This window comes from Urocitellus parryii, chromosome 15, assembly GCF_045843805.1.
Source record: "Urocitellus parryii isolate mUroPar1 chromosome 15, mUroPar1.hap1, whole genome shotgun sequence".
Lineage (NCBI taxonomy): Eukaryota > Metazoa > Chordata > Mammalia > Rodentia > Sciuridae > Urocitellus > Urocitellus parryii.
Genome location: NC_135545.1, coordinates 46,389,147 through 46,416,318, shown reverse-complemented (window position 1 = coordinate 46,416,318; position 27,172 = coordinate 46,389,147). Strand labels below are relative to the sequence as shown.

Here is a 27,172-nt window from a genome sequence, read left to right as displayed (position 1 = left end):
AGTTCCAAGGGTTAAATCTCAATTTAGCCCCCCAAATTCTTGGAATCTTAGAACTAAGACCTTAAGTATCTCCCAGTAGAAATATCTCCCATTCCTTACAATTCCCCTTGACCTCATCTCACCAGGAAGAATCTGCATGGGGGCTGGGATGTAGCTCAGTGGCAAGCCCTGGGTTCAACCCCCAGTTCCAAAAAAAAAAAAAAAAGAATCTGCATAGGTTATTTTCCTCTCTGCAGTGGGCTTGACTGCCAAGTGCTTTATGCTGTTCTGCATGTGCTTCCCAGGCATAGCCAGCAGAGGAGACAGAGGCCAGGGGATAAACCACCAAGACAGAGGCTTGGTGGGTAAAGGAGGGCAGGAGGTCCTTCTTGCTACTCCTACTTTTGCAGTTCTGGGTATGGGGTGGCAAGTCTAGGTGTCAGCTCTGCAGAACTAAAGTCGCCCTCTAGTGGACTGTCTCAAGAACTAGACTTGGTCAAGGATGGTCCTGCCAAGTTTTCCACTGCAGAGAGACTAATTGTCTCTTCTGTCCCTCCTTCTAACTTTCCCCCTAAACTTTTTTTTTTTAACTAAATGTTTATTATAAAAATTTGGAAAAAGGGAAAATTAAAAAATATTGAAAACCAGAGATTTATTAAAAAAACAACTTAAAATTTGGAATATACCCTTATTTTTGTTTTACTTAATGTATGTGGGATAATTTTACATATTGTTACACTTTCTGTTTTTTGTTGTGTTTGCTTTAGATTCTTCTACATGGTTGTCTCAATGTTTTAACCATTGCCTTATTGTTGGACATTTAAGTTGCAACTTATTATAAAACCTCTGAATTTTCACAGGATAATCCTTAGAGGTGACACTTCTTAAGGAAAAGGATGCAGAATTTGAAGGCTTTTGCTATATATTGCCAGATTTTCCTCTACCAGCAACCAAGTGTCCATTTCCTTGGCATAACTACATTTTTCTTTGCCATTTTTCAAAGCAAATATGGGATCTAATTTTCCTGCTTTGTTGGACACATGAACTTGAAAAAGTTTTTACTTTTTTTTTGCCATTGTAATCTCAAAGTATTTTTTCCTTTTAAAGATGTTTATTTTTAGTTGTTGATGAAACTGTTTACTTTATTAATTTATTTATATGTGGTACTGAGAATCAAACCCAGTGCCTCACACATGTTAGGCAAGGGCTCTACCACTAAGCCACAACCCCAACCCCTTAAAAATATTTTTATTGGGCTGGGCATGATGGTACACACCTGTAATCTCAGGGATTCAGGAGACTGAGACAGGGGGATCACAAGTTTGAGACTAGCCTCAGCAACTTAGGGAGGCTCTAAATAACCTAGTGAGAACTTGTCTCAAAATATAAAATAAAAAGGGCTGGGAAGGTGATTTAGTGGTTGACCACCCCTGAGTTCAATCTCTGATAACCCCTCCCCACCGAAATATGTACATATATGGCTGGGGATGTGACTCAATCATAGAGAATTTGCCTAGCATGTGTGAGGCCCTGGGTTCAATCTCCACAATTGATTATGTACAATTAAAAGAATCACTCCTGTCCAGGAATCCCAGCTTCATGGGAGGCTGACGCAGTAGGATTGTAAGTTCCAGGCCAGTCTAGGCAATCTAGTAAGACCCTGACTCAAAATAATATAAAAAGGGCTGGGGGGTATAGGTTGGTACAGGGTTGGGGGTCATAACACTTGACTAGCACACATGGTACTGCAAATACCAATCCTTGGTACTGCAAATAAAGCCAAAATTGTAGATTTACATACAACTATAAGAAATAGGACTTATATACCTTTCATCCAGTTTCCCCTAATAGTAATGTCTTGCAGAACTGTGGTACAATATCACAACTGGGAATTGACACAATGCATTGACTTTAGTCACATTTCACCAGGTTTACAAGCACATGCATATGTGTGTACTTCTAATTTTACCACATGTGTAGATACATGTAATCATAAAAAAGCTTAAAAAGATGGATTGTGGGGTGGATACAAGAATATATGTTATAAAGTAAATTTTGTAAGATGTCAATTGTAGAATCTTTGAATATGTGGATGTTCACTGTAAAAGTCTCTCAACTTTCTGTATGGTTGAAAGTTTTCATTGAAAAAAAAAACAAAAACAAAAAACTTGAAGGCTGGGGATGTAACTAAGTGGTAGAGCGCTTGCCTAGTATGCATGAGGCGGCCCTGGGTTCCTTCCTCAGTACCAGAAAAAAAATGTTGAGACTGACTGAAGAAGGAAAGTTCCAGTGTTATATATGTTTAAAATATGTATTATAGATGAATAGATGTGGAATACATATATTTCAACTTTATTTCTAATCTTAGACTTGGGTAAAGTTTACAGATATCTCAGTAAGTTGTGGTATTAAGGCAGATGATGACATTATTATTTAGAAAAATCAAGAATTTTCGAGACATATTAATCGTTAAAAATTAGAGATATAGAGGTGGGCTTGGTAGCACACACATATAATTCCAGCTACTTGGGAGACTTAGGAAGGAGGAGTACAAGCTCAAGACTAGACTTGACAACTTAGCAAGACATTGTCTCAAATCTGAAAGGGTATGGGGATGTAGCTCAGTGGTAGTAGACTTGCCTAGCATGCCTGAATCTCTGGTTTCAATTTCAAGTACTAGGAAAAAAATCTGAGACATATAATAGTACTAGATACATTAAAGCATGTTCTGTGGATATAAACTTTAAATGTAGAACTGAAAGGTCTTAAAGAGCTACTATTTTAAAATTGTTGGGAAAAATAATCAGAATGGATGAAGCATGTTGTAGTTTCCCTTCACGATAGTCTGTTCATATGGAAAGAACTTTTTCTGGGCCTCACACAGTCCTCATTAACACAGGAAGGATAACTTGAGGAAGGTAATTCTTCCTGTGTTAGTGAGAACTGCTTGAGGCCCAGAAAAAGAGAAGTTTAAAAAGATGACTTAAAAAGTTATCCTTCCGGAGGCTGGGGTTATGGCTCAGTGGTAGAGTGCGGGGGTGGGGGTGGGGGTAGGGGTGGGGGTGGGGGTGGGGGTGGTGGGAGGGACGGGGGCGGAGTTTACCAGAGGGTCTCAAAAAACAAGGGCAGGGTGACAGATCGCTCCTCGGTTCAATTTCCAGTTCAACAGCTTAAGAATAATTTACTTCTAAGCAGAGAAAAGTTTATACGTATTAGTATATTCATATTTATATTAACACAATAGTAAAATTCTTATTATTTAAATAGACAAGTAAAAATTGGATTTGTGCGGTACAACGTATTTTGATGTGTGTAGACTCTGTAAAATATAATATTTTAAGGAAAGGGCCCGTGAAAATCACAACGCAACCTTCGGGCTGTGGTTTCCTTTCTTGGGTCCTGCGGCTGTGGAAGCCTGGGGGCAGCACGGGAACCTCCAGGCGCTAGGGAAGCCCCGTGGGTAAGACTTCGACTCTTCTACAGACCTCGGAGGAGTCCACTTCCCACTTTAGAGACTTCTGGGAGCCTTTTCTTTCCGCCCGAGATGCGGCTCCTCACAGGAACAGAAACTCCAGTCGGCAGAAGGGCCTTGGGCAGCAGCCTCGTATCCCGCCTGCACCTCAACTACCCCAGGCAACTAGACGACGCTTGGAGTCTGTGGCGGAAGAGGCGTGGCCTCTAGAAATGCGCACGCGCGCGAACGTCCAACCAGAACCTCGGGGAGGAACGCGGCCTTCGCCGCCGCGGCGGGCCCCTACTCCCGCTACCCGCCCCACGATTGGTGAGTTGGCACTCCATGAACGGGGGTGGGCGGGGCCTCCGCCATTTCCACCAATGAAGAGGAGACAGAGGCCGGCCCAATGGTAGAAGGAGCATGGCGTGGAGACAACTGAAAGTGAGTCTGGAAATGGGACTTGGGTCGGCAAGGGAGAGTCCAGGAGGGGACTGGGGCGGCAGGACCTTGGGGGTTACGCCAGGCGAGGTGTGTAAAGAAGGTGTCTCCGAGCGCGGGTTCTTCTGGAACGTTTGTGTGTCTCTGGGGGCACTTGCAATTCCTGTGCATTTACCCGAGTACTTGGTGTGTGCAGGACACGTGCCACGTCTGGGCAGATGCGGATTTGACTAAATGCACGTAGGCCACTTTTCGGTTGAGCCAGCACAGGGGCTTTAGTAAACCTATGACCGCCTAGCATTTTGTACAGGATCCAAGAGGAATGAAGGTAGAGCCAAACACGGTCCCCCAACCCTTTTAGGAAAAGTTTTGTGGGGATCTGTGTAACGAGTTCTTAGTTGTATCACTAAGGTCTAGTATGTGATAGGTGCTCAAGTATTTGCTGATTGACTTGAGAGGAGATTTACAGACTTATGGATGAGAGGTGAAAACTCAGTCTACATTCACTTCTTGGAGCGGCCTTTAAAAGGCAAATCTGATAACATCACTTCTTTGTTTAGAGAACAAAATCCAAATCTTTATTCTAATCCAGGCCGATTTGTCCTATCTAAAGTCATGTTTAAAGTCATGTTTTTCCTCAGTTCCAAAGAGACTTTCTCTGCTCTCACATTCCTGGGAGTTTCTCCTCTTTGCTTCCAAAAGAGCCTTTATGCTTTTCCCTCCCCTTACTGTTTCCTGGTTAACTCATCCATTCTTTGAAGATCAGCTTTAAGTCACTTCCTTAAGAAGCCTCTACTTACCTTTGGGATTTTTTTGGGTCCTTCCATTATACTATACAATACCTTTTTCCTTCATAGCAATTGTCATAGCTACATATTTGCACGATCATTAAGTTCACCTGTCTATTTATGAGATTGCAATTGCCACAAAGCTGGAACCAGGTCTGTTTTGCCCACTTTTGAGCTCAGATTTGTTGAATGATTCAACTAATAAAGAATGGGGTGTCTTGGCATCTGTTAGTGAGAGAAAAGAATTGTGAACCACTTTTGAGCTAGGACAGCGGTCCTCCACCCTCAAAGACCTTTTTTTTTTTTTTTTTTTTAAAGAGAGAATGAGAGAGGAGAGAGAGAGAGAGAGAGAGAGAGAATTTTTAATATTTATTTTTTTTAGTTCTCGGCGGACACAACATCTTTGTTGGTATGTGGTGCTGAGGATTGAACCCGGGCCGCACGCATGCCAGGCGAGCGTGCTACTGCTTGAGCCACATCCCCAGCCCCCTCAAAGACCTTTTGAAGCATCCTCTGAAGCTCTTTTTATATTGCAACCCCCTTTATAATTTTCCATTTCAGGGTAATAATCTTCCTATTTATAAGCTTAAAACATCATCAATGTACAATCTGCATATGTAAATGTCAGGACATGACTCAGTTAAGTGAGAGGTCTGGTGGGGTATTTAAACTTCTTTTTTGGTGGGGGTGTACTGGGAATTGAACTCAGGGGCACTCAACCCAACCACTGAGCCACATCCTTAGTCCTGTTTTTGTATTTTATTTAGAGACAGGGTCTCATTGAGTTGCTTAGCACCTCGCTAAATTGCTGAGGCTGGCTTTGAACTCGAAATTCTCCTTTCTCAGTCTCCCTAGCCACTAGGATTACAGGCATGCACCACCACACCTGGCAGGGTGTTTAAACTTCCACTCAAAATCAAGTTCCACAGATGTGTTGTTTTGTCAAACACCCCAAGCAAAGCACCATTTTTTGAAATGGTGACTGATTATTTTTGTAATGTTTTGTGCAAAATAGTATAGTTGTCTCTCAATTGACAAGGTAATTTTATTCCTGGAAAAGTCAATGCCTATGAAAACCACGTAGGAACTAGTTTATGTACTTCTTGGTTCAGATAATGTGAGGGTTTTTTTTTTGGGGGGGTGGGTGGTACTGGCAATTGAACTCAGGGACACTCGTGTTATGGGCCATGTTATGTAGACAGTGACCAAACAGACTCCATTTTACCCTGAGACTCCATATCATGTAAGAATTGCTTCTCCCATGGGAAAGCCCCGCCTCTGTACCCATTAATAGTTACCTAGCATAGCATACTTGGCAACACAAAATGGTAATTCTTATATAATGTAAAATTGTTCTCTCTTTGGTTCCTATTTTTCTTGGGCAGTGTACCCTGTCAGAGATTGATTGTCTAGACATTAGTAACCATTCTCTAACTTTTACTTAACTAGGGTCATTTTAACCCACTTCCCTTTTGCTTGCTTGCTGCTATGCCAACCTGGAAAGTCCAGTAGGAAATACCAATGTACCCATTGCATTGTTTCGCTAACTGCCTGATTCAGCTTCTGTACCGCTGCTTGCTTGCAGCTACATCAACCTGGATGTGGTTTTTGCAGTTTTTGCCTTTAAATACTCTAAAATGTTGAATCTTGAGGCTGTTTTCTACAGAGACAACATGGTCCTGTGGGAAGCAATCCTGGCTGGTCGGAATAAAGACTCTTCAGTTTGGACAAAACTGGGACTTGGTGTGTTTTCTGAGCAACTTGCCCCACAACACTAGGCCTCTGAGTCACATCTACAGCCCTATTTTATATTTTATTTAGAGACAGAGTCTCATTGAGTTGCTTAGCGCCTCACTTTTGCTTATGCTGGCTTTGAACTCACGATCCTCCTACTTCAGTTTCCCAAGCTGTTGGGATTATAGGCGTGTTCACCGCACCTGGCATGAAGTTTTTTTTGAAAATTTTTTTTTTAATATTTATATTTAGTTTTCAGCAGACACAACATCTTTGTTTGAATGTGGTGCTGAGGATCGAACCCGGGCCGCATGCATGCCAGGCAAGCGTGCTACCACTTGAGCCACATCCCCATCCCATGAAGTTTTTTTTGATGACATGAACATCAGTAGCATGTTCAAAAGTCAATATGGACAATGTGTGTCAGCCTCAGGCAAAGAAGAATGTATGACTTTACTGACTTCTACATGCTAAGTCTATTAGCATTGTTCTGTCACTGTAACCAGTAAAAATGCCTCAACATGTCCCCTGGAGGATAGTATTACAACTCTTGACTCCTGGCCAACCATCCTAAGGAAAGTCTTCAGCCAGAGTCTGTAAGCACAGTGTATATGTAACTATAGAGACTGGTCTATAAGATGGACTGTAAATGAAGGAGATTAGTATCAACACATGGTGAGGGATGTTGCTTCTTGTGACATATCATTTTGTCCTATCTGCCTAGGGGTAAAGGGATCAGGGAGGATGCTGCAGCCTGGCCTTGTTAGGATTCCTCTAATTGACGTTTTTTTTTTTTTTTTTTCTCCCCAGAAGCGAGCTCTGGATGCTGTAGTCATCCTGGGGGGTGGAGGACTTCTCTGTGCCTCCTACCTGACAGCCACAGGGGATGAGCGTTTCTATGCTGAATACTTGATGCCGGCTCTGCAGAGGCTGCTGGACCCAGAGTTAGCCCACAGGCTGGCTGTTCGCTTCATCTCCCTGGGTCTCCTTCCTCGAGCCACATTTCAAGACTCTGACATGCTGGTAGGTACTCTTGGAATGTCCTGTACCTTAGATACAAGGGGGAAGCTTGAAGTCTCAGAGCCCTAGGTTAGCAGAGGAAATCTGGAACTCAAATCTAAGCAATCATTTTTATCATATATCATAATTACATAATAATAGTGGTCATTATATAACTCATATGGAACTTAATCATGTAAGGCAGTTCCCCTTTAATCCTCACAACTACTTCCTGAGGCAGGTCCTACTGTCATCTCCAGGTGCAGGTCAGGAGTCTGAGTTAACAGTGATTAACCCAAAGCCACACAGTTAGAAAATGGCAAAACCCGAGTTCAAACCTAGACTCTGGCTCTGGCATCCAGCCCTGTCTACTATCCTGTCTTGCTGACGTCTTGAGTAGCTGAAATTTAGTGGCAGATCGGGAATCCTGCCAGTCATTAAACTCTAATGTGACACAGGTATATCTGATCAAGTCTGTGAGGTAGGCATGAGAACACATTCTTCTGCCTCCTTCAGCCACACAGCACTATTGTTGTGATGTTCTGGGGTTACTGCAACAAAACAGAAGAAGGCGTGTTCTCACAGAACCTGTATCCTCGTGTAAGCCTTGGAAGTTTCCTTTTGAGACATTTTTTTCTACCAAATAGGTGACAGCAGAATGATTTGAACATACAAACCCAAGCAGGAAGCTCTCAGAGCTCTTTAAGGGAGGGTCACTGTTAGAGAATAAGGGGCCTTTGCTACATATCTCCTTGCTAACTTAGAGCCCTTTTCATTTTCCCAGTGTATAATTTTGAGCAGCCGTGTCATTTTAAGGCACTGTAGGATCAGGAAGAACCTTCCTTTTATTAAGCCTTCCTCACTCTAAACTGCTAGTGTGAAAGCCCTGGAACCAGAAATGTGGGAGTAAAAAGTGTGATGCAGGGGCTGTGGCTCAATGGTAGAGCGCTTGCCTAGCACATGCGAGGCCCTGGGTTCGATCCTCAGCACCACATAAAAATAAACAAATAAAATAAAGATATTGTGTCCAACTACACATACTAAAAAATAAATATTAAAAAAAGAGTGTGATGCAGAGATGGAAAAATTGGAAGGAGGTGAGCTTATACCTGGAGTGGTAATGATCCGTGTCCAGTAAGCACAGCCTACAGAGCCAGCATGGCCCACGCACTGTCGATCTGCACACAACTGCGTGGTTTACACCTGCAATAGCTCATGTAGAATTGAGTTTCCCAGCTATTGAGATAGGGTCTCACTATGTTGTCCAGGTTGGTCTCTAACTCATGGGTTCAAGATGGGACTCCAGGTATGTCATTGTGTCTATAGTTTATAATTCCTCAGCTGACAGCCTGGCTTCTTGATCTTCTCACTCAACCTTTCTAGTTTCAGTTCTTCACCATTTCCTTAAGTCCTTGGTTCTCTTTCTGTGCCCCCGATCCCGCACCCCTTTATTTATTTATTTATTTATTTGTACTGAGGATTTAACCCAGGGACAATGGCAATTTACTACTGAGCGGCATCCCCAGCCCTTTTTTATTTTGAGACAGTGTCTCACTAAGTTGCTGACGCTGACCTTGAACTTGCGGTCCTCCTCAGCTTCCTGAGCTGCTGGGATTATAGATGTGCACCACTATACCCACCTTCTTGGTTCTCAATCATGGTTGTATGTTAGACTCTCCAGAGGTGCTTTATGACATACTTGGATTCTGCCGTCAGACAAGTGTAACCATAATCTCTGAGGCTGGCCTATAAGTTGCCCAGGGAGTTTATAGTGCAGCCGGGGTTGAGCACCACTGTCCCTGAGGAAGGCCCTGAGTCCAGCCACACTCCTTGCCTTACAGCCCCAAAGTGCCTCACGCTCATTCTCACCTTCATCGTTGTTGTTTTCCCTGCTCAGAGACCTTTCTTACCTCCCGCTTCCAGCATCAGGTGGCCTCACCTTGAGAGTTACTTGCTCTTCCTCTCAAGTTGCTGGAGCCAGCACTGAGTTCTGCCTGGCTGAGCCCCATCCTTCCTCCAGCTCTTTGGGGACTGGGGGATGTGGCTGGGGCTGCTTATTAACCTCTCTTATTGGAGACAGGGATGCACTGGGGCTGACTTATTATACTGATATCTGGATTTTGCTGCCCAGCGTTCCCTGCAGGGTTTAGAGTAGCACAACCTAGGGGATGACTCAGGAGTCACCCTCTCCTGCCCAAGAAGATACCGGTCTTAACCATAGGAAAAGACAGTGCCTGTGTCCTGTTCAACCTGTGGGAGAAATGCTGTTTTCTCCCCAGGATTGATAAGGTAAATAAAGTCTCATAGTTTTCAAACTTCAGTAGCCTCAGAATCACCTGAAGAGTGCTGTTGCAGATAGATTTGCTCAGCTTCACTGCCCACTGCCCCCTGCTGAAGGCCTGATTCTGTAGTTCTGGGGATGTTTAATAGGCTCTCAAGGGAATTTTGATATGGGTGTTCCAGGGAACACACTTTGAGAAACACCACTATAGCTTTGTGTACCTCTGTCTTTGTCTATATCTTCCCAGGAAGTGAAAGTCCTGGGCCATAAATTCCGAAATCCAGTAGGAATTGCTGCAGGATTTGACAAGCATGGGGAAGCTGTGGATGGCTTATATAAGCTGGGCTTTGGCTTTGTTGAGGTAGGGAGTGTGACTCCTAAGCCTCAGGAAGGAAACCCCAGGCCCAGAGTCTTCCGCCTGCCCGAGGACCAAGCTGTCATTAACAGGTGGGTTGCAGCCCCATGTTGATGGGTGCCTCTGCCCTGCTGGGCTCTCAGAGATGGAAAGGCTGCCTCAGTGTTTTATCTTATACATAGGACATTTTTCTGTCATTTCTGTCACTCTGTTCAGCAATCCTGCTGAGCATCTAGTGTGTGCCAGGCAGAGATCCTCACATCAGCCTTGGAAACTAGGTTTTGTATCAGTTTAACATGGCTTTACACTGAGGCTCAGAGAGCCTAATAACTTAGCTAGGGTCACAGAGATAATAATCAGGAGAGGGCTGAGAATGTGGGTCAGTGGTACAACTTCCCTGGGTTCAGTCCCCAGTAGGAGAGCTTGGTATGCCTTAGGCTCGTTGAACTTCCTGTAGTTTGTGCTTTTTTCATATTGTTACTCCAGTGCTCTTTTTTTTTTTTTTTTTTAAATAATGTTGTGGATTTTATTTATTTTTGTTTTTTGTTTTGAGAGAGAGAGAGAGAGAGAGAATTTTTTATTTTTTAGTTCTCGGCGGACACAACATCTTTGTTGGTATGTGGTGCTGAGGATCGAACCCGGGCCGCACGCATGCCAGGCGAGCGCGCTACCGCTTGAGCCACATCCCCAGCCCTCCAGTGCTCTTATTCAATGAAGTAGTATGAGCCCCATGTGTAATTTAAAAGATCTAGTGACCACATTAAAGCAGAAAAGAGAAATGAATGATATTAATAACATTATTGGTAATTATTATTTCATTATAAATAATATATTCTAAATATCATCATTTAAATATGTGGTCAGTACAAAAATTATTAATTAGTTATTTACCTTCTTTTACTTGCACCAATTCTTCCAAAGCTAGTGTTCCTTTTGTGTCCAGTACCTCTCACTGGACCAGCCACATTCTAGTGCTGAGGAGCCACGAGTGGCTAGCAGCTCTGTGTTAAGCAGCCCCACCTTCAGGAAATAGGATTATTTAGTATTCAGTACACATAGCTGCTTTTAGGAAAAGAAATCCTTCTAGATCATCCAAAACCTTTCTTCTTTTTTTTTTTTTTTTGGTGATTTTTTTTTTTTATTTTAAACTTCAACAAACCCAGAAAATAAAGAAGTTCCTGCCTTTTTTTAAATATTTTTTTTTTAGTTGTAGTTGGACACAATACATTTCTTTCTTTCTTTCTTTTTAATGTGGTGCTGAGGATCAGTCCTAGTGCCTCACAAGTAGTAAGCGTGCACTCTCCTGCTGAGCCACAATTCCAGCCCCATGATCCTGCTTTTTGATAACAAAAGAGTTTTGGAGAACCCCCTTGGGGAGATTTTATAGGCATCTTTGGGGCTTTAATGGCCTTCTAGGAGACTGACCTATCCTAAGTTTATGTCACTGGGTTTCTTGCTTTATTGTGCTTGTTTCAGGGAAATCTGGCATCTGAGATCAAGTTATTGATTTTTCTGCTATAATGCAGGCTGCAATCAGTAGCTTTAGAACTGGCCAGGCAAAATATGTTTCTGATTCAGCTGCCCCAGGTAACTGCAGGTCTCAGGATGACGTTACTTGGCAGAATCCTGTTGATGAGTGGGATGGGATAGGAATCCGGTGCTCTTGGCACTTGTGTTTTCAGCCTCCTTACTCTGTGTGGCACAAATAAGGAGGAAGGGACAGAGGTCAACACCCCACAGTGGAACTGAGGATTCAGGAATGAAAAAGAGATATGAAGTCCCTGCCTTCTTGGGCTGTTTAGTGGTACAGGTGATAGGGGAGGAAGACACATCTCTTGCCTTGAAGATTATAACCTGGTGTGGAAACTTTAAGCATAGATGCGTATCCCGTTCCAGGAGAAAGGCATAAAGTGCCCTGTGAATGCCAAGGTGAGGAATCCCTTGTGGTTGGGGGCTTTATGCAAGGAGAGAGGCAGCATTTGATCCAGGCCAGGAAGGAGGAGTGATTTTAAGAGGCAGAAAGGATGGGGATGTGGGGTGGTAGGAGTAGTGTTTGGAGGTGGAAACAGGAAGTGGAAGTGGGAGATGGAGAGTCTGTGCTTGTCAGATAGTGGCTTGGCCCTGTAGGAGTGGAGGTAGGATCCAGGCAGGGCTGGGCTGCTTCTAGTGGTAGCTGACTGAGTAGCTTTTTCACACATTTTAATCTTTGCCTTTGTGTGAGTGTGTGTGCATGTGCATGTGTGTGCTTTGTGGTACTAGGGATTTAACCCAGGGCCCTCTGCCTCTCAGCTATGTCCCCAGCCCTATTTTTTTCTTTTTCTTTTTTTGGGACAGGGTTTCACTCAGTTGCTTAGGGTCCTTCTAAATTGCTTGAGGCTGGTTTTGAATTTGCCATCCTCCCATCTCAGCCTCCAGTTGCTTGGATTATAGGCATGTGCCACCATGCTTGTTTCCTTTGTCATTCAAAGTGTTCTGGCATGTTCTCTAGAAGTCCCAGGGGAGTTTAGACCTTGGAACTTTAAGAACTGATTCTGATTTTTTTTTTTTCTCTTTTGATTTATAAAGTCAGTATTTAGTGTATGGTAGAAGTGCTTATGGTGCTTTTTCCAAAATCTTGCCTTCTAACCTTGCCCCCTCCCCTATTGGCCTGTGTGCTACAGGTATGGATTTAACAGCCACGGACTCTCAGCGGTGGAACACAGGTTGCGGGCCAGACAGCAGAAGCAGACCAAGCTCACAGAAGGTAAAGTAGAGGTGCATGGGAGGGCTTTCTTCACCCATCAGAGGAAGAAATGTTGGGAGCATTCCTCGGGAAATGAATACAACTGAGCAATAGGAAAAACCACTGAGGAACTCAGGCTCCTCTCCATTTTCCTGGTTCTAGTACAGCCTCCAAGATTTTAGCTCAATCTCACAGTTTATTTAGCAAAGCCTCACTGGTTCTGCTTCATAAGTGACCTTTGCTGTATCATCTAGGGGAGCCTGGAAGTGAGCCAGGCAGAACTCTCCCCCGTACCCACCAGCGTAGCCAAGATGTGAGCAGGACTGAGTGCCGACTTCGTCTTGCCTGCTATCCTTTTGTCCGTGTATGAGTAATAATATATATTTTAGAAGAGTTAGTAGGTACAGAGCAGCCTAAAGAAGGAAAAGTAGAGTTACTCCTACTCCTCCCATTTAGGGGCAGTTAATGTGAGTGTTGGGGAAATATTCTTCAAGACTGATCTCAGAAACAATATGCACTTCTGAAGGCCGCCCTCCAGATACTGCTGCTTGTTCCCTGTGGCTCTGTGCTTTGCTGTCTCTAAGGGTGGGGGCACTTAGGGATCATAGTCCTGTGTTGTGTCATCCTGACCTTGGCTTCCCTGGCACCCTCTGCGATTGTGTGGGCTGCAGGCCAGGAGGAAGAATCTTCCTCCTTAGGTCCTTCTGGAACTTCCTGGGTCTTAGTCTCATTAGATGTCCTGGTGACATATGAGGAAACATGCATTTATTTCAGGAAGTGAGGCAGAAGATATTAAACTACTTGGCAATTTCACCTGTGGGAGCAGGAAGTGATCATGTTTAGAGACCCCTAGCTTTGGCAGAACCAGACCCTGCTACACGATAGGTCTTCCCATTTAGGAACTTTGAAGGTTGTAATCTGACTTTCATGTTTTGTAACACTCTTCTGCCTTTTGTCTGCTTTTTCTTCATTTATACCTACAGTGCTCTGGTGCCAGCTTTATCTCCTGCTCTCCCTTGCCCACCCTGTCACCCCAGCTGTTCTTGCATTCCCTGGAGCGAAGCACAATCTAGAGCTATGCTCTGTGCATCTAGGAGCTAGGAGCCTTGAAGATGACTTCTTGTTAGCACCATGCCAAGGAATAAAAAGTGATGGGCCCTTTGGGGAAAGGGTAGTTCTGCAATTCTCAACTCCAGAATCTTGTCATTCTGGTCAGAGGACTATTAATGAAAGCTCCGATCACTCCATAAAAGCCACACTCTCAAGACAGTTTACCTGTGTGGGAAAGCATTGAAGTTTACAAATGATCCTGGCTTGGTGGGTGCTAGATGTGGGAGGCTTGGAGACCTGCTTACATAACTGTAGTTTTAATTGGGTTCCAACCCTAACCCTCAGCCCACTCAGAAAGTTCGTTACACATCTTATATACTTCAAGCTGATGATATAAATGTGATTGGGATCTGAGAAGGTGACTAGCTTGACTGGGTGTTGTCCTTTAGTTTTCCCTGGATGGACATGTTGTGAACTAACTTGGTGTTCTAGATCTTTTCCCAGGAATCAGATGGAAGAAGCAGCCTGTACCATTGCTGTACCCTTGACTTTGCAGATGAGATAGTGTCTTAGGAGAAGCCAAGTGTAGACAACTCTTTCTTTCACACGTAGCATGATTTTGTAAATGTATTTTTCTGGAGACCCAAAATGCAAGTCAATTGATAGTGCTGTTGATTTTTAATTATGGTAGCTGTGTCAGTGATGTGCAAATTGAGGCACTTTTAAAAGTGAAAGGAGGACAGGCATGAAAATTAAGCCCAGGCCACAGGGGTAATCAGGGCTGTCCTATAATGTATGGTTGCCATAATCTTAAGGGGAAGTTCCTTTCCTCAGAGAACTAAGATTATAAATTTATAACTATGCTTCTACATTTTAGGCATGATAATTGAAAATACTTTCTAGTATTTTATACTTTTTCTTTAATTTTGTTTTTGCTACACCACTGCACAGCCAATCTCTTGACCCAAGACCTATGAGCATCTCTTGGTTAAAGTTGCCTCTCTGACTTGCTTGTTGATGCGTATCTTCTCTCTGTTTTCTTAAATTTATGAAGTTTTTTTTTTTTTCTTTTTTTTTGGTGCTGGGGATTAAACCCAGGGCCTCATGCATGTTAAGCATATGCTCTACCACTGAATTACGCCTTCAGACCTATTTTTTTAGCATTAGTATTTGCACTCCTAATTTCTGTATTTTCCATTTAAATTTTAAAAATAAAAAGGGCAGAATGCAGTGAAACATCCTTGTAGTTGCCCAGCCTTTCCTGTTCAAAGATGTGTGCTCTTTTGAGGTCAGCAGGCAGCAGCAACCTGTAGCAGTTAGGGCATCTGTCCCCTGGTGTAGGAAAGTTCAGGTTTGGAAGCTATTCACAGGCTGTGGAGTCAAGGATGGTCTCAGAATGTTGCGCGGGAGATGGAACCTTGATTGGTGATATTTACAGATGGGCTGCCACTGGGAATAAACCTGGGGAAGAATAAAATGTCGGTGGATGCTGCTGCAGACTATGCAGAGGGGGTTCAGGTCCTGGGCCCTTTGGCCGACTACCTGGTAGTGAACGTGTCCAGTCCCAACACAGCTGGGCTGCGGAGCCTTCAGGGAAAGGCCGAGCTGCGCTGCCTGCTGACCAAGGTGGGCCATTGCATCTCTTCTCCAAGTCCCATTCCACTAGCCTATCCTCCTTATGCCTCTCCTTTGTCCTGGGCAAAGCTTTAGCATCTTCAATGAGAAGCTGTCCTTCACACCTGGACCAGTTAAGAGCCCTTGCTGGACCTGAAAGCACTCTCTGATTCCTTAACACAATACCGATTTTGTGTAATAAGGAATGTTCAGTTGTCTGTGCTGCTGTTAAACCGTATGGTCCATAAGAGCAGGAACATGTCTCTCTGGTTCATCATTTTATCCCTTGCACCTAGCACAGTGCATGAATTGACTTTTATCACACATGCTTGTGAAGTATTCCTTGTTATTTTTTTTGGAACAAAAGTCAAAACCCTTAAGATATTAGCTGTTGCAGTGGGGATCTCTTGGTTCAAAATAGTTGAACCAGATCTATCTTGGTGGGGTCGCTTCAGGAAACAGTAGGTTTTCTGAAGCGGAGAAATTGCTCCTGCCTTAGTTTGAAGCTTGTGTGAAAACATTGACTTGCACCGCAGGTTGCGGTTGTAACTCTGGGCTGTGGTTCCTGTCTCTGGCCTGTGCTTCCCTAGGTGCTGCAGGAGAGGGATGCCTTGAAGGGAGTGCAGAAGCCGGCAGTACTGCTGAAGATTGCCCCTGACCTCACGGCTCAGGACAAGGAGGACATTGCCAGTGTGGCCAGAGAGGTTTGAGTTGGGCCAGGCCTGGGGGTGCCTCTCATTGTTGTTAGAAGCCTTTTGGTCCACTGGGATATCCCAGAATGGCATGATTTGTGACTAATTCTCTGTGATATTGGAGGCTTGTTGGGTGTTTGTCATCATGTAACTCATCTTATGGTAAAGAGGCTATGTTCAAATAATTGTTTGAATATGTCTTTTTCTCATGCCTCTTCCTTTCTCTTTGCTTACCTTCATCCAGCAAGGGTCTTACGGCTCATGCTTGCATCTCTGACCAGTGTCAGTTGGGACAGGAGTATTGTTTGCCTTGTCCTGTCTGCTGGGTCTGAACACCAGGCCTCTATGGTGTAGGGGAACAGTGGAAACAGACTGAGCCCAGCAATGGGTTCAGATCCTGGTCCCACCACCCACTACCCAGGGCCTCAGACAATGCACTGTAAGCAGGTTGTTCTGAGGATTAACCCTGTTCTAGTGGAATGTTGTGGGTTGTCAGATGCGGTGATGGCTGCTGTGTCACACTGAGGCTCATTCTGATACTTGTTCACCACAGGAAGTGGAGTGAGGCCCATGTAGCACTTGCTTCCAGGGCTGTGAATGTAGGCCCTGGCTGATGGCTGCCTCAGACCTCTAGAGAAGCTTCTCTGAGTTCCTCAGAGCCATGACTCAAAAGACTCTTTCTTTGTCTCTCACTGCAGTTGGGCATCAATGGGTTGATTGTCACGAACACCACAGTGAGTCGCCCTGCTGGTCTCCAAGGTGCTCTGCGCTCTGAGACAGGAGGGCTGAGTGGGAAGCCCCTCCGTGATTTATCAACTCAGACCATCCGGGAGATGTATGCGCTCACTCAAGGCAAGGTTTCTGCTGTCTGTCTGCTGCTGTGTGTGTGGCCCACGCCTCTGGTTGTGACTGTTCCCTCATCTGCTGTGTTTGCTGGGTGGGGACTTTGGGGCTGAAGCCAGACTGAGGTCCTGGCTCTCACATCCTTCTTCACAGTGTTGCCATGTTCTTTTCTGCAGGCAGAATTCCCATAATTGGGGTCGGTGGTGTCAGCAGTGGGCAGGATGCGCTGGAGAAGATCCAGGCTGGTGCCTCCCTGGTGCAGCTGTACACGGCCCTCATCTACCAGGGGCCACCTGTGGTGGGCAGAGTTAAGCGGGAGCTGGAGGCCCTCTTGAAGTGAGTGTGGCCATGTGTGGCTGGAAATGAGAAGTCACTCAGAGTTAATTCAGAATGACCCAAATCAAAGGGTGTTATTGCCAGGCACAGTGGTGTACACCTGTGATCCCATCAGCTCAGGAAGCTGAGGCAGAAGGATCACGAATTCAAAGCCAGCTTCAGCAACTTAGTGGGGCCCTAAGCAATTCGTTGAGACCCTGACTCTAAATAAAATATAAAAAAATGGTTGGGGGCGCTGGGGCTGTAGCTCAGTGGCAGAGCACTTGCCTACCACCTGTGAGGACTGGGTTCGATCCTTAGCACCACATAAAAATGAACAAATAAAGGCATACTATCCATCTACAATTAAAAAAATAAAAACGAAAAAAAAAATGGTTGGGGATATGGCTCAGTGGTGAAGTGTCCCTGGGTTCACTCCCTGGTACCAAAAAAAAAAAAAAAAAAAATCAAAGGGGTATTATTCATCCATTCATTGTTCACAGAAAAAGGATTTGAGGGATATACTGAACATAGGGGAAAATGACTTAATTACTTCTTTGACAAAGACTTGTGCCAGGGAAGTTCAGGAGTAAGTCTAAGGCAGGGTTGGCCAATTATTCAGGCCTGAGGAATCCTGGTAGAATTAAGCTGTTTTTTTAGTTACATTGGCTTAATGGCAGGGAGCTGTTGGTACGTGAAGTTGATTCCCTTCCTGCTCTGAAGGCCTGGGTGGAGATATCTCCAGGTTCCTGGTTGTGAAGGTAGTGAAGACGGCATGAGATGTGCCTGGGTTGGGATGGTTGTTCAGGAGAGAGAAGTGTGCTTGGGTGAACGCGGGCTTCTTCTGAGAGCAGAGCCTGTCCTTCACCTTTGCTGAAATTGCTTTGTTTCCTCACTTTCCAGAGAACAGGGTTTTAGCCGAGTCACAGATGCCATTGGAGCAGATCATCGGAGGTGAGGATGCTTGACAGAAATCCATGACTGGATCATGTGAAGAAGGACTCTAAAGCCATGTCTCCCAAACCAAAGCTTAGCAGGACTATAACAGCCAATCATAAGGGGGTCACAGAGTCAATGGAGACTTTTTTCAATTGGTTGCTCAAACATAAACTTATAGTTGTGCTTCTTTCTGGATCCAAATCCTAGGATCCTTCAATTTGTAAGGATATTGAATATTTTGGGGGGAAATCATGGAAAAGATAAAGTCATTTAAATCCTGGCTTTGAACATATCCTCTTTCTGTAGAGCCAGGGCTTTGTCCAGTGTTGCAGGTCTTTCCAGGCCATACTCCCTGGATCTGCTGTGGGCTTCCCAGGACCATGACTTTCATTTTGTCACTGTTTTTATTTATCTTAAAATTTTTAACTTTATTTTGAAACTATTTCAAACAGACAAAAGTTGTAAGAATGGGGCTGGCCGTTGGGGCTCAGTGGTAGAGTGCTTGCCTAGCATGTGTGAGGCACTGGGTTCAATCCTCAGCACTACATAAAATAAATGAATGAATGAATGAATAGCATGTGTGAGGCACTGGGTTCAATCCTCAGCACTACATAAAATAAATAAATGAATGAATGAATGAATAAATAAATAAATAAAGTTGTTATGCTCAACTGCAACTAAAAATATTAAAAAAAAAAAAAGTTGCGAGAATGGTGCAGTGATGCTGGTTGTGGTGGTGCACGCCTGTAATCCCAGTGGCTCGGGAGGCTGAGGCAAGAGGATCACAAATTCAAAGGCAGCCTCAGCAACTTAGGCCTTAAGCAACTCAGTGAGATTCTGTCTCTAAGTAAAATACAAAAAAAGGGCTGGGGAAGCCAGGTGTGGTGGCACACCTGTAATCTGAGCAGTTCAGGAGGCTGAGACAGGAGGATCACGAGTTTGAAGCCAGCCTCAGCAAAAACAAGGTGCTAAGCAACTCAGGAAGACCTTATCTCTAAATGAAATACAAAATAGGGCTGGGGATGTGGCTTAATGGTTGAGTGCCCCTGAGTTCAATCCCTGGTACCTTAAAAAAAAAAAAAAAAAAGTGCTGGGGATATGCCCAGTGGTCCAGTGCCCTGAGTTCAATCCCCAGTACCTAAAAAAAAAATGGTGGGGGAGCGCTGGGATGCTCAGTGGTCGAGTGCCCCTGAGTTCAATCCCTGGTATGCAAAAGAAAGAAAGACACTGCCTCCAAATAAGGTCAGATTGTGAGGTACCTGGGGGTTAACTTCAACATATTAATTTTGAGGGGACCCAGTGCAATCCATAAGAGGAAATGAGCTTGCTCTTCCCCATTTCACTTATTTATTTATTTATTTATGAGTTCAGAGGATTAAATTCGGGCACTCGGCCACTGAGCCACATCCCAACTCTACTTTGTATTTTATTTAGGGACAGGGTCTCACTGAGTTGCCTAGTGCCTCAACATTGCTGAGGCTGGCTTTGAACTTGATCCTCCTGCCTCATCCTCTGAAGCCGCTGAGATTACAGGCATGTGCCATTGTGCCCGGTTCTTCCCCATTTTAAGTGTCTGTGACTTGGGTGTGTGACAACATTAGATGAGACTAAAGGGGTCTAGTTGTAACTAAAACTATGTCAGTTTTAGCAATCTTACAACATAAAGTCTTATTTCTACTTGTACAGTGGTAATTTGATATATTGCATAATAAAAAAACTTTAAAAATCTAGAATGCACAAGTATTGCAGTTTGATCCCTAAATCGTTAGTTAAGCAAACCTCATAAAACAGCTTCATGTCAGCCACTGCCATAAACTCATCAACACATCAGAACTGACAGATATTTTAGTTGTAACTAAAATAATGTCTGTGTTTTCAGTGCCAAAGAGTGAATGGTTGGGGCTGGGGTTGTGGTTCAGCGGTAGAGCACTTGCCTATTGTGTGATGAAGCACTGGGTTCTCAGCACCACATACAAATAAATTAAAAAATAAAGGTCCACTGACAACTAAATATTAAAAAAAAAAAAAAAAAAAAAGAGTGAATGGTGGAATGAAGTTGGGAACCACTATTGACTCTGGTTTTCCTTCACAGCTCACAGAGACTCTCCTGGTCCTGTTACCCGAGCAAGGCTTGTAGTTTAAGCTCTTTTGTTTGTTTTTTCAGTGCCAGGCTCCCATGCATGCTAGACATGTGCTTTACCACTGTGGTACATCCCCACTTCTACAGCTTTTATTTTAAATTTGAGTTCTTGGCACTTTATGGAGAGACACGGAACTTCAATGGAGATAACAGGTCATGTTGCCTAACTCTGGGCTTAGACAGTGCCTCCCCCTGCCACTCACTGCCAAGAAGCCAGTAGCCAATCTCCCACTGACCTGTTCAAACATCTTTTCATGGTTTTTATTTTTGAAAATATAAACAAATTTAAATAACACAGAACTACAGGAGCCCCCAAGCAAAAGTCCTATTCCCCACAAAACAATTACACTTTCCAGAGCTAACCACAGCTAACTTTTTTGCTATTGTCTAGATTTTTCTAGACATTCTTCTTTGTATCTGGACATACACATGTATCCATAGTTTTCTGCCTTTTTGTCTCTCTGCACACATAGAAAAGTTCATGCAACTTTTTATATACTGAATCATATGAGAGTAATAAATGGCTAATCTGATGTTCCATTACCTTGAACATTTTAGTGTGGACTTCCTGCAAATGAGTGCATTCTGGGTAACCACAGTATGACCATCAGGGCTGCGTTACAGCAATGATTCGCTGAGTCCATTTAATCTTGAGGCATTTTAAGACATGGCTTTCAGGCATAGCTGTGAGGGGGTTTCCAGATGAGGCTGGCATTTATACTGGTGGGCTCAGTGTAGTAGGTCACCCTCACCTATGTGGATGGGCCTCATCCAGTCCTGTGGGCCTGAATATAGAGCCTGAGGAGGAGGAATTTGGCATCTATTTGCACCTCGCCTGTCATAACTTGATGGGGAGCATCTCAACTTATTGTCACCTGCCCTATGACTGGGATTTATATCATCCCTCCATTGGTTCTCTGGCCTTCGAGTCTTGACCGAACTATACCACCTGCTTTCCCAGCTCTCCAACGTGCAGACAGCAGATGAGACTTCTCAGCCTCTAATCAAAGAAGTTCCCTGATACATAAGATGCCCCTCAACTGTGTGATGGGGCCACATCCCAACAAACCCATTGTAGTTGAAAATACAAGTAAAAAATGCATTTAATATACCTAACTTACCTGAAATATGCTTAGAATGTTTGTATTAGCCTATAGGTGGGCAAAGTCATCTGTCATAGTCTATTATTAAGTTTTAAATATGTACACATACATTTTATACACACAACATGATACAAAGCCTAAGACAATATCCAAAAATCACTGGCAACATATACCACTTTGGAGTATTGGTTGTTTATCTTCACGATTATGTGGCTGACTGGGGGCTGGGCATGACACAAAGAGTCTCATATTGCAAATTGCTGAACTGGGCAAAGGTCAAAATTAAGAATTTCAGGTATGGTTTCTATGAAATGTGTAGTGCTTTTACACCATCATATTCAAAAGTATCCAGGACACAAAGTCAAGTACAGAGACACTTTCCCAGACACAAGGAGACTAAGAGGACAATTGAATGCAACCTATGATTCTGAATTTTACCTTTACAATAAAGAATATTATTAGGACAATTGGTTAGACAGGAAGCTGGCCTCTATTTTCTATTGCTGTGTAACAAATCGCTATAAATAATGATTTGAAACAATACCCAGTGATTAGCTCAGCTCAGTAGGGCAGAAGTTGGAAACTCAAGTCAGTTGGGCTCTACCATCTATCTCTTATTGATTCTGTATCTTTGGAGAACCATACTATAGTCCTACGACCACAAAGAACAATTTTGCCTACATCCTGAATGACCTTGAACACTGATTCTTTCCACAGACTCTGGGTAGTAAACTGATCCAGCTGGCCCGATGATGTCCATGATGTCAGCCTGTGAGTCTCAGCATGGAGTTCAGTTGAGCAGCCTCAGCTGCCCTTCTGAGTTTGAGTTAATCAGTGGTATTGTTTCAAACCATTGAGTTTGTAGTGATTTGTTAAAACAAGTGTAGACAGCTATCCCCATAATGTTCTTTATTGTAAAGGTACCCAGTTCAAAATCACAGGTGGTCCTGTCTCCAGTCTCCTTGTGTCTGGAGGAGTTTCTCTCTGTCCTGGACACTTTGGAAGATGATAGGCCAATTACTTTATAAGTGCCTCTCATTTGGGTTTGTCTGGTGTTTTCTTATTGGATTCTGGTTCTGCAGTTTCATTGGGAACCTTACAGAAAAAATGCCATCTGATCAGGTGTCATTGCATCTTATCAGCCTCCGTTGGGGCCTAGGACAGTGAGTGCAGTGGTGCATGGAATTCCTAATATTGTTTGTATCGTATGCTCTTGTATTTTTGTGGAGTGTCTGATGGGCATCCACATTATAAATGGAGTAAGTTTAATTGTATTCTGTAATTTGCTCTTTTCACATATCGTTATAATGAGCAATTTGATATCTGTGCCTTAGGTCTACCTTGGTCTTTCTAGCAGAGCCAGCCTTGGTTTGCCATAGTGTAAATATCAATGTGTGCTTAGGTGTAAACACGTTGGCTGGTTCCATTCTCCACATTACAGAGTACTGCACTGACTAGTTATAATTTTGTGCTCTTCCTTTAGCACTGCTGGAGAGTGTAACCCCAGAAGTGGTGTTGCTCAGGTTCTGAGCACTTAGCTGCTTCCGTTACTGCTGCTGGGATTACAGGTGTGCACCACTGCGCCCGGTTATTAGTTTTCACTTTTGACAGGAGGAATGTCAAAGAATTTGTGGAGATTAAAATTTTTTTTTTTTTTTAAATTTTGAGACAGGGCCTTGCTAATTTGCTTAGGAGTCTCACAAAGTTGCTGAGGCTGACCTTAAACTTGCAATCCTCCCACCACAGGCATGTGCCACTGGGTCAGTCACTACAGCAGGGGATTTTGAAAAAGTTCATTTGGTCTAATGTATGTGGATAGGTGCTTGGGAGTCTGTGAGGACAAAGCAGTAGTACTGGGATGAGCAAGGTCATCTTCCCAATAATCTTGTACATTTACAGAAAATCCCACATAATATCTTTTTAAAAAACATTTTTGTAGGTGAACACAATATCTTTTTTCTTTTTCTTTTCATTTTATTTATGTGGCGCTGAAGATCGAACCCAGGGACTCACACATGTGACATGAGTGAGTGCTCTACTCCTGAGCCCCAGTCCCAGCCCCCCACATAATATCTTATTTGATCTCCTGACAGCTCTCTGTGACATATGATTATGATTGCCATTTTTAGAGATGAAGAAAATGGGGTTAAGTGCCTGCTCTTAGGTGATACAGGTAGGCATGGTGGAGGGAGGACCGTTTCTTCTCATCTCGATGCCAGCATCTGTCCTACTCTGCTTGGGGGTCCTGTTCCACTGTAGGCCTCCATGTGTAAGTTGTCTTGGCTCTCTTTCTACCCACTGCTGTTGTGCTGCCTCCAACACATGATGGAATGGGTCATTGCTGCATTCCAGGTGATGAAGGAGGAGAGGCCGAGGACCAGGATGCAGTCTTCTCTCCTAAACAGACTCTGCGATGCAACCCAGCTAGGGATGTGAGGATTCCACCCATCACTCGTGGGACCTTTGTACTGGCTGGCTCTGGAGTGCTCCAGGAATGTCATGCTTTTTATCAGAAGGCAGTCAGCCTCATCTGAGAAAGATTGGGATAGCCAAACCAAATAGAGAATGACTCTCCCTCTGATGTGTGAACTGATCAATATAATCAATAAGTCATAGACATAGATAACATAGATAAGCAACAGACATAGTTTATAGATAAGTTCATCAGGAGTAAGCCTAAGTAATAGTAATAAAATCATGAAACTGTAAGACATAGGATTTAAGCCACAGGAAAAAGATGGAACAGTGAAAGGTGATAAGTCAGTATGCCAGAACAGTTATAGATAAATATAGGCTGATAGGTTAGTATAGATGTAGACAAGGTTAAGTCAATATAGTTGTGAACAATTGTAGTAGCTTGATCATGTAGACATAAGGCTTATAGATACCACTAATAAATTGATGAGTAAATGAGATAACTGCAAGCATCAAATAAGTTACTGGTCCTGGGATAGCGGGAATGGAGTCACTGTGGCTATGGGAACAAAAAGTGTGGCTGTCGGGACTCCGTCTTAGCTGTTCTGACTCCGTCTTAGTTTTCCTGTTACTGCTCCTGTGAAGAGGGAACTAACTGCATGGCCCATTTCTGAGAAACAGAAACGAAAGCTGTCTTATAAAAAAATTGTTTTTCTACTTTGTACCCCAAAGAATGTACCCAACTCAGGATATGGTGGTGGTGGTGAGCTGCCTCCTGGGTTTGAGTACATTTATGGGTATACATAACTTTGAAATAGATTATCACCCTTGCTCAGCTGAAACTCAGGATAGGTTGTCTAACACTTTTTTTGGACAGAGATGCAGTTAAACTAACTGCTTTTTTTTTAGCTTCTGTAACTTGCTTGCTTACTAACTGGAAAATTCTAGTCCTCCTTTGGTCCCACTGATTACTGTTTTTAGTTGTAGTTGGACACAACATCTTTATTTAATTAATTTATTTTTTACGTGGTGCTGAAGATTGAACCCAGCGCCTTGCACGTGCTAGGTACACGCTCTACCACTGAGCCCCAGCCCCAGCCCTGATTACTGTTTTAACTTCTGTGATTGGCTTGCTTACATGATGATAAACAAGCCACTGAGTTGTGGTTTTCATCCTTATATTCCCAAGACACAGGCCAGGAAGCTGCTGTTCTCCCACAGAACATCAGTCTCTCTGCATGGGTAACAGTCCCTGGCTAGGTAAATAAAGCTCTCTTTTGTTTGAATTTGTTTTCTGAGGTGGCTCCCCATGACACCTTTATTTTTTTTTTCTTTAGTTGTTGATGAACCTTTATTTAATTTATTTATATGTGGTGCTGAGAATCGAACCCAGTGCCTCCCACATGCTAGGCAAGCACTCTACCATTGATCTACAACCCCAGTCTCCTCCTTTGATTATAAAAAGTCTTAGACATACAGAAAATTAGAAAGGATAGTACATCCATTGTCCTACCTAGACTCCTAATTCTTACTATCTTTTCCATGTTTGTTCTGTCAATCTTTTAAACTATTTATATACTGTATTTTGACTCACTCCTAAGTAGTTCATAGCCTGTATTAAATATATGTTCCTATACAACCATAATTACATAATCAACCTAAAATTAGCTGTGATTCTTTAATATCATCTAATATCTTTAAATTTCTCCTGTTTCCCCAAATTATCTTCCATAGTCAATCAAGATTCATCCATGTCTCTAGTTTCTTTTAATCTAGAACAATAACTTCTGAAGAGATCAGTCAGTTGTCTTGAAGATGTAGATTCCCAGAATAAGTACTACATTTCCCTATCATTGTTATATCTGGGTGTGGTCTTGTGACTCAGTTCTATTCAATGAGATGTATATGAAAATACTGTGTGAAATTTTGGGAAAGTCGTCAACTGCCTGAAACCTTGGTATAATGGCTGGAACTCTGGCAGTCACTTTATACTTCAGGATTAGGGTCACCTACAACTTAGAAAGGATAAGTGGTAAAAGCAGAGCTTCATGAATGGCCAATATCAGTTCTGTCTGCCTACCCCGCTAGCTCTAACTTGTGAACATAAAACCCTGTGTGTTGGGCTGGGGATGTGGCTCAAGCGGTAGCGCGCTCGCCTGGCATGCGTGCAGCCCGGGTTCGATCCCCAGCACCACATACCAACAAAGATGTTGTGTCCGCCGAGAACTAAAAAATAAACATTAATAAATAAATAAAACATTAAAAAAAAAAAAACCCTGTGTGCTTAAGTCATTGTGAAACTTGGATTTTATATTCAACCAAATTTAATCCCAGTTGGTGAAGAGGTAGGTTGAGGCTTACAACAATCTTGTATTGGCCTGGAAAAGATGTCATTTGTTTCTGCTTGGCTAAGACAGGTTTCAGGACTTCTTTTTCCTCCAGGTGCAGATCTCTGGTGTCAGACCCCATGAGAATGTTCTGAAGCTGTCAGCCTACCCAGCCTCTAGTCTTGGCAGTTGGGGAAATTTTCTGTAAGAACCTTGTGGTTATACATGTGGGAAATGAAGATGGTGTGGCATGCCACATGTAAAAGGACACCAAGGGACAGGGCTGAGAGGTGTCTGTACAAGAGCAGAGTGGGAACAAGCTGGAATTGGCACACAGTGGGATTGTGAAGTACCTGGGAAGCAGCACAAGGACATATTTATGAAGGGCAGGGCTTCGGGTGAGGAAATTGAATAAACATTGGCATCTTGAATTGCCAGCCAAGAGCAAGTTTCCTGGGTGTGAACAGCTCCATTTGGAAAGTGTCCCACTGGACACAGGAGTCACAGTGCTTGAGGGCAGTCTGGCTGACCACCTGCTGCTTGGGTAATCACTTGACTTAGTGGTTTGAGAACAGAGCTGTGTCCAGGGGTGGGAACATTTCTTTTCTGCCCCAGCCCATGGAAGACATTCTCCTGAGTAGTGTGACCTTGGTGCTGGCATTTCATCCTTAGTTTCTTGAGAAGACTTTGGTTATTCTCTTGGATGTTGAAATTTCAGTTCTTAATCTAGTGACATCCTCCTACCTCAACAGAGCAAGGAATGTGGATTCTAGGCTTGGGAACCCGAAATAAATCATTCTGGTTGGATTAGGATTTCAACTGTATTTGAGTTTCTGATATGACGATTAAAAATAAACACACACACACACACACACACACACACACACACACACATGTTGTTGACCTATTTTCATCAGTTCTTTTATTCCTCCAAACAGTCATTTATTGAGATCCTGCTTCTTGCCTGGGGCTGAGCTATGTGTT

The 27,172-nt window shown here is 43.4% G+C and overlaps 1 protein-coding gene across 3 annotated transcripts; it reads left to right on the top strand.

The window, feature by feature from the left end:
• The first annotated feature begins 3,831 nt into the window (after nt 1-3,831).
• On the top strand, nt 3,832-23,817 carry Dhodh (dihydroorotate dehydrogenase (quinone)). 3 transcript variants are annotated; one of them, XM_077792973.1, is made up of 10 exons: nt 3,832-3,874; nt 7,204-7,416; nt 9,921-10,120; nt 12,689-12,771; nt 15,239-15,426; nt 16,005-16,118; nt 16,805-16,958; nt 17,126-17,285; nt 18,168-18,218; nt 23,799-23,817. In XM_077792973.1, exons 1-10 carry the CDS (start codon nt 3,854-3,856, stop codon nt 23,800-23,802), a joined length of 1,188 nt encoding a protein of 395 aa, XP_077649099.1. In that variant the 5' UTR covers nt 3,832-3,853; the 3' UTR covers nt 23,803-23,817. The 3 variants fall into 3 exon arrangements, with proteins under 3 accessions (XP_077649099.1, XP_077649098.1, XP_026255009.2); XM_077792972.1 differs by lacking the exon at nt 23,799-23,817 and adding an exon at nt 19,638-20,122; XM_026399224.2 differs by lacking the exon at nt 23,799-23,817 and having other exon boundaries at nt 18,168-18,922.
• The last annotated feature ends 3,355 nt before the right edge of the window (nt 23,818-27,172 follow it).

Bases quoted from the DNA above. Each gene is read 5' to 3' on its own strand.
- Dhodh (XM_077792972.1), top strand. From the start codon at position 3,854: ATGGCGTGGAGACAACTGAAA. The intron at 7,417-9,920 runs GTAGGTACTCTT...ATATCTTCCCAG, and splicing joins TTCAAGACTCTGACATGCTG to GAAGTGAAAGTCCTGGGCCA. The intron at 12,772-15,238 runs GTAAAGTAGAGG...TGATATTTACAG, and splicing joins GCAGACCAAGCTCACAGAAG to ATGGGCTGCCACTGGGAATA.